Raw genomic sequence first — 6,792 nt, 5'->3', positions numbered from 1 at the left:
CTGCTCATCTACACAGACATCCCGGCCCGGGTTGAACAGACGAGGGAGGCGCTGCACCCACTTCTCCCAGATGGTCCGAAAGGCAGCCAGCTTGTCGTTCTTACGACGCGCAGGTCGTGTCTTTTTGTCTTCGAATCGCAGGTTTGAATTTATAGTATTGAATGCACGGTGGGACATGGTGGCCCGGAAGATGGCCCGTCCTGTGTGGTCATCCCACAGGCTGCGGGTAGCCTCGTTGCGTGACCTGTATACACCGGCCAGAATCAGCAGTCCAAAGTATGCCTGCAAGTCAGTGGCATCTATGTCTTTCCAATCTGTGGTCGAACGTCTCCCATGCAGGTTTGTCATATCCAGAACAAGCTGGATGATTTCCTCCGTCATGAAGAGATCGAAGCAGGACTTCACAGTGCTGATCCGAGAGATGGCGTATCGTGTGGGTCCCGGGGTGAGAACTTTGTATGGAGTGTAGCGCAGCGTCTCGTAGTGAGTGGGAGACCAGACAATTTTCCCATGTTTTGATTTCCATTCCTGAGCTGATGTCTCCTCCATGTCCACCACCATCTCAGTGGCGTCATTGGGTGAATCAGAGGCATCGAGGCATCAGAATTCGGCTCAAAATCGACATCATCACCTGAATTTTCGTTGTCCTCCGTTTCGGAGGCATTGTCATTTGAGTCCTGCATGTTGTCATCAGGTATGAAATGACTAGCATCCAAGCTGCATATAGTTTTGGCTGCAGAACAACAATCACATGTCAATATTTGCTTGGATAGGCCACCAAATTAAGATGTTTTAACATTACATTTTCGTGGCACATGAATAAAGCACTGAAAGAGTCCTCTCCGCTTTAATCTTGAGAAGCTACAGAAGCTACAGCTCTCTCTCTCTCTCTGTAAGTAAAGAAAGGTAAGGTAAATCTGATTATATATATAAATAAATCAGATTTACCTGTTATACCTTTTATTTGTTATAGGTAAAATTTAACTGCTAGTAAAAACTTGAGAGGGGCCACACTGGCAGCATATTAAGTAGACTATGAGTTACTTGCATTTCTAAGTGCACAACAAGGTTCTTGAATATTGAAAATATGTTGACTATTCTTGATACGTGTGAACAGCTGACTAGAGATTTTAGCTCAACTGCAGCCATAGAAGCAGCGGTCCCTTCCAACTTAAAACTTCTTCATTTACAGGAATTGAAAGGAATTATCGGATCGGTGGGGGAAAATCCATATTGTGCATCACTTGTAAGCAAATCAAATCCAATATACCTCATGGTCCACTAGCTGTCTGTGTGTGCACAAAAAATCCAGAGTTTGTACTCAGCCCTGGCTCTGTAAATAAGAAACAAAGTCGCCCGCACACCACCACACAACACTATTCCAGATGTTCCAGCGATGATTTGTGCGTCTGGTAACGTTAAATGTGACATGCACACTAAGCTTACATACTTGTTTGCCAAGATATGCTTATGTTGTGATGTTAGCTATAGTAGCAGGAGAGTTGTGAGTATCGCTGTCTAGAGCTGGTGTGCAGGTTCTGGGACCGCATCGGTGGCATCAGAATTTGTCTCATCACCTGTGTTTGTATCGTCCTCAGTTTCTAAGGCTTTCTCGTTTGAATCCTGCATGCTGTCATCAGGCTGCAATACTTCCTCCAAAGCGTCTTCCGTTGTGGACTCCATCTTGCCAGATATGAAATGACCAGCCCCCAAGCTGCATTCACTTTTGGCTGCAAAACAACAATCACATGTCAATATTTGCTTTAAAAGCCCCCAAATGAATATATTTAGGGATTCAAGCAGCGAAGCTGCAGGAGCCCTCTTGTTTTTAAACTTCTTTTATTATTGTAATCTCGGGATTCATCTGCATCTTTGCTCCAATGGTCTTCTGCTCTATAAATGTCAAATTATGAACATTTTTATTACTTTTCTCAAAAAACTATTTTTGCGAAATCATTTGGCCAATCGATTCAAAACTTTGACAGGATCATCTACGGATATTGCTAAATCAAACAATTTTGATACGTCAAAGCTGTTAATACTTGTATACTTAATAAATGTACATGTTAGTTTTTTTATTTTAATAAATTTGCAAAGATTTCAAACAAACTTCTTTCACACTGTCATTATGGGGTATTGTTGGTAGAATTGTAAGGAAAATAACGAATTTCAGCCATTCTTTCCCCTAGGACTTCAGGAGGGGTGTTGAACCACCGAAACAACTAGTGTCACAGACCGGGCGCGTTACAGAAACGTGGTGTCATCATAGACCTGCACACTATTTTTTGCCTGTTTAGGTTCGTCACCTTCTCTGTTCCCCTTCATTATTTTTTCTGCTAAAGTTACACTACATTCAAATATTGAACAACGAGACCATGAATCGGGCACTGTGAGTTCTGTTTTAATTTTTCTGAATTGTGCGTTTTACAATTTAAGGTCATCAGAAACAGTGTAATCATGTGGTGCTGACTAAAACATCAACAATTCACTAAGAAAATATTACAAATTGAATTAATATCAATGAATTTGATGTATCATGCAAATATACGTTTAGAAATATTGAAATGTATGTGCAATTATTTATGGGGACAATTCATAATGAATTTATTGCAGTTGAATGATATTAAAATACTATAATACTATTCAATAGTCACAATGAATGCATTGTTACAATACATTTATTGTGAATTATCCTCTATTAAACAGGTTGTCAGGCTACCTGACAGCCATCTGCTGCTGAACACACAGTGGGCTACACAACATTAATCCAGATGTTCCAGGGATGATTTGTGTCAGGTAACATTAAATGACTAGTCGACAGACATTCAACTTACTTTCTGGTCCCTTGTCTTAATCATTGAATCAAGGGTCTGAGGACAGAGGGTGCTGAATGTTGTAACGATTGTAAAGCCCCTTCAAAGCAAATTGTGATTTGTGATATTGGGCTATAGAAGTAAAATGGACAACAGGAGCCGTCACTCTCCATTTTTCTTTGAAAAGTCTCCAACAAGATTCAATTGACTTAACTGCAACTCTTTTCCTTTAATAGTCATCATTATTACTAATGGTATGCAACACTGGATGTTGTGGAAAGTTTGGGTGAACATATGTTGTTTTTCACTTATCCTATTGTCTGTTTAAACCACATGCCTGCCCCTCAATGTTTCCCAATACGTTTCTGAAATAAGATTCAATGTGATTAATAGCCACTACAACTACAACAATGTGTTACTTGAAGTCTGAGAAGCCAAGATATTCAGTGTTTATCTATTAATTCTGATTAAAAGGCATAAAGTCCTTTCTTTAAGCTTCAATTTGAAAATGTGGTTGAAGTGCAAACTCTCAGGTAATAACTCTCTGAATGACCAGCCACAGGATTGCTCACTTTTTGTTTGGGGCTTGTCGCAAGCTTTCTTAAGCGGGTGTTTTCGTATGTTGCACTTGCAAAACTGATCTCAAGTTTGGACATGTATGGATGCAGAATGATTACAACAAAAGCTTTAGAGATGATGGTAGCTGCATGTAAATCATACAGCTGGTTAATGATCCGCGGATCAACGTAGGGTAACCATCTTTTGGTTTTCAAAAAAAAGAGGACAGTGGGGGCAGGAGGCAGACAGGGGGGTGGATGGTTTGGGCTGGGAGGGATTCATGTAATGGTGACACCGTGGTAATGTCTACAGCAGAGGCTCTATCCACATGGAGGAGGAACTAGTATAAATTAGTGTAGGCTATTAGTACAATATTATAACATTAAATAAAAAGTTTAACGCTAGTATAATACAAATATATTTATAGGTTATACTTTGTTTGGCTATTGTCAGATTGTTTTAGTAGGCTTATTAACATCTTATTGAAATTCAACAAGTCAATTGATTGATAAAACAACGGCTTATATTAGTGTATTCATTATAATTTCAGATAATAGTATAGTTTACCACTAGTATAATACTTCCAGGCAGTCCCTTCTCTCCCGGTGGACCACTATGGGACCTTAATTGTGCCCTGAATTACACATATGATGTTTGTCAATTTAAAAGATAACGTTACATTTTAAAGTCAAGAAAGTCGCAATTTGTTGTAATACTGTTGAGGCATAAGAAAAATACATAATTACAGAGACTACAAACCCAAAAGTCGCGTATGTGACGTCGTAACTCAGTGACTGAAGCTAACGTCAAAAATTCGTTGGATTAAACACATCAGGTGTGATATATTTCTGCGTGAAACACAGCTAAGTTATCTAGCTAGTAGCAAGAAAGCAATGAACGTTAGGTAGCATTACCGCGCTAACATCTTTTTATATACAGTCTATGGCTAACATGTTGCCGACGTATATTGTGCGAGACGAGAGATGTAGTTCATTGAACAAACATCATGTGTAATTCCAGACTCAATTTTAACAGGATAAAAAGATTGTCTCTCGCCAGTGACGACCGTGCATATTTTTTCCCGAAATAAGGTCCCATGGGCCGGAAGCGGAAGCGAGTGACTTTGGCTCTGCATTCATTAAGTTCTTGAGCAAGAAAAATGGTCTATATAGTGGTTAGTTTCAAAATGTGTTAATGCCAACTTGTCAATAATCAAAACCGTTCACGCAGAACGAGTTTTCCCATTTGGAAGAGTTTGCTGTAGCACCCATGGTTGCACACGTCAACCGTTTTTTAATGTCTCGTTTAATGTCCACATTTCAAGCACTCGTTTAGGGTATTTTTACACTGTTCAAGCACCATGTGCCCCTGCTGATAAGCAAGCTGCTACTCGGTTGCTGAGAACAATGGTTGATATGCAGTTTGGCCAACAAGTGCGTGTAGGCCTACACAACCGACCACTGGTGGAGTATGAGAAGGCAGAATCTAAGGAGAAGGTCACAGAAATGCGAAAACGCAAACAATGAATGGCGACCGTAGAGAGCAAAATCCGAAACCCGGACATTTTGGGCTATTTAGAAATCTCATCCGGGTGCATTTTTTAGATCACACAAAGAAGACATGTCCGGGGGAAAAAAAGAGGACGTATGGTCACGTTTCTTACTGCTAGCGGTGCTAAACAAAACACGCATCAACACCACCACCACTAAAACAATGGCTAATCTGCAGGAGAGGAAGGTGAAGCAACTCGACAATATGCATCTGCGGTTGTTCTGTATTTCTAACATTACTTGTGGAAGTTGGCCACCCAACACACACACATTTAGCAGGGGAAGAAGCAGTACAGCTAAAGTTGGCTGCACACACGCTGCTGCAGTCTGCGGCTTTTGTGGAGCTGGGTAACTTATTTAGCTTACTTGCTAACCCTACCTCTCCCAAGTGTACAGACATCTGCATTTGCCTTAGCTTCATGCACGCATGCATGGCTCTGCTAGCTTGCAAACACCGTAGAATGACTCCACTAGCCTTGGACCTTGCTGATTATTCGGACTCCTTCATAGATGTACATAATTAACGTTACCTCCTTCTCCGTGTGGTCTGCAGACTGCCGTTATTTTCTTGTCCCACCGTTTTGGCGCCGTTAGTGTTGTGTCACAGACAGGGCCAGTTCTAGCATTTGTGGGAGCTCTAGGTGAAACCTGTTCAGGCCCCCCCCCTTTATGCATACCTTCACCCCCGCCCCAATTCCTTATAAATACCCCCCCCCCCCCCCCCCCTAGAAATAATGGACTACATCTTTGTTGTTATAAAACTATATGTCAAAAGGGGCATCTTCTGGTGATGGGAACTCCGATTCATTTTACTGACTCTGATCTTCTTGCTTCAGCTGACAAGTATAATACACTAATTCACTTCTTATTCATTCTCTAACATCATTCTATAAAGCCCCGGTGCCCCAACCAATTCAAGCCATGTGAAAACCAAGAAGGTGCAGCGATGCACAACAGTTGAGTGACTTTGTGACCTGTTTCCTCTGCAATTAAAGTCAAGATCTCATATGGTTGTTGATGACACCACGGAAACAGCAGTTGTGCTGCTGTGTTGCCCATCTGCTTCAAGGTTTGACGTGTTGTTCTGTGTTACCGTTGCACACATTGCACAAGGGCAAAGGAATATAATAAAGATAGTGGTATATAGAGAAGTATATAAATATCAGGAGTGTGGATATGTACAGTATTTACATAGTTAAAGGAATTGTTATGATACAGTATTTACATAATTAAGGAATTGTTATGGTGAACAGTAATAAGGAATAAATAGTAGCGGCAGAGTATCGCACATTATAATTTAAGCAGGTGTTGGTATTCTGCATACCTTGGTTGTATGGAGAGGTTATTTGAGTTGCTGTTGCCTTTCTGTCATTTCAAACCAGTCTGCCGATTCTCCTCTGACCTCTGACATCAACAAGGCATTTTCATCCACACCACTGCCGCTCACTGGATATTTTCTCTTTTTTGGACCATTCTCTGTAAACCCTAGAGATGGTTGTGCGTGAAAATCCCAGTAGGTCAGCAGTTCTCAGACTCAGACCAGCCCGTCTGGCACCAACAACCTTGCCACGTTAAAAGTCATTTAAATCCCCTTTCCCATTCTGATGCTTGGTTTGTACTTCGGCAAGTTCTCTTGACCACATCTACATGCCTAAATGCATTTAGTTGCTGCCATGTGATTGGCTGATTAGCTATTTCTGTTAACAATCAACTGTATATACACTCACTGGCCACTTTATTAGGTACACGTGTTCAATTGCCACATACATACAACTAGAGAGGAAGTCAGGAAGGATAAGGAGTGAGCAATCGTCTCCGATTACCACCTGCAAATTCCTCCATTCCCTTTTGGGGTGGGGGGGGGGGGGGGT

General features: G+C 41.2%; 1 protein-coding gene across 1 annotated transcript in view; it reads right to left on the bottom strand.

Annotated features, from left to right (window-relative positions):
• LOC123979132 (piggyBac transposable element-derived protein 4-like) overlaps window positions 1–5,567 on the bottom strand; it is a 10,494-nt gene extending 4,927 nt beyond the window's left edge. The window contains exons 1-3 of the mRNA XM_046062897.1: window positions 5,452–5,567; window positions 1,578–1,730; window positions 1–733 (exon numbers count right to left, since the gene is read on the bottom strand). Of these exons, the coding sequence (XP_045918853.1) occupies window positions 1–561 (561 nt within the window). The 5' untranslated portion in view covers window positions 562–733; window positions 1,578–1,730; window positions 5,452–5,567. The remainder of the gene's footprint in view (window positions 734–1,577; window positions 1,731–5,451) is intronic.
• Between the last annotated feature and the right edge of the window lie 1,225 nt (window positions 5,568–6,792).

Source organism: Micropterus dolomieu, linkage group LG11, assembly GCF_021292245.1.
Source record: "Micropterus dolomieu isolate WLL.071019.BEF.003 ecotype Adirondacks linkage group LG11, ASM2129224v1, whole genome shotgun sequence".
Taxonomy (NCBI): Eukaryota; Metazoa; Chordata; class Actinopteri; order Centrarchiformes; family Centrarchidae; genus Micropterus; species Micropterus dolomieu.
This window is presented reverse-complemented; position numbering and strand designations above follow the sequence as displayed.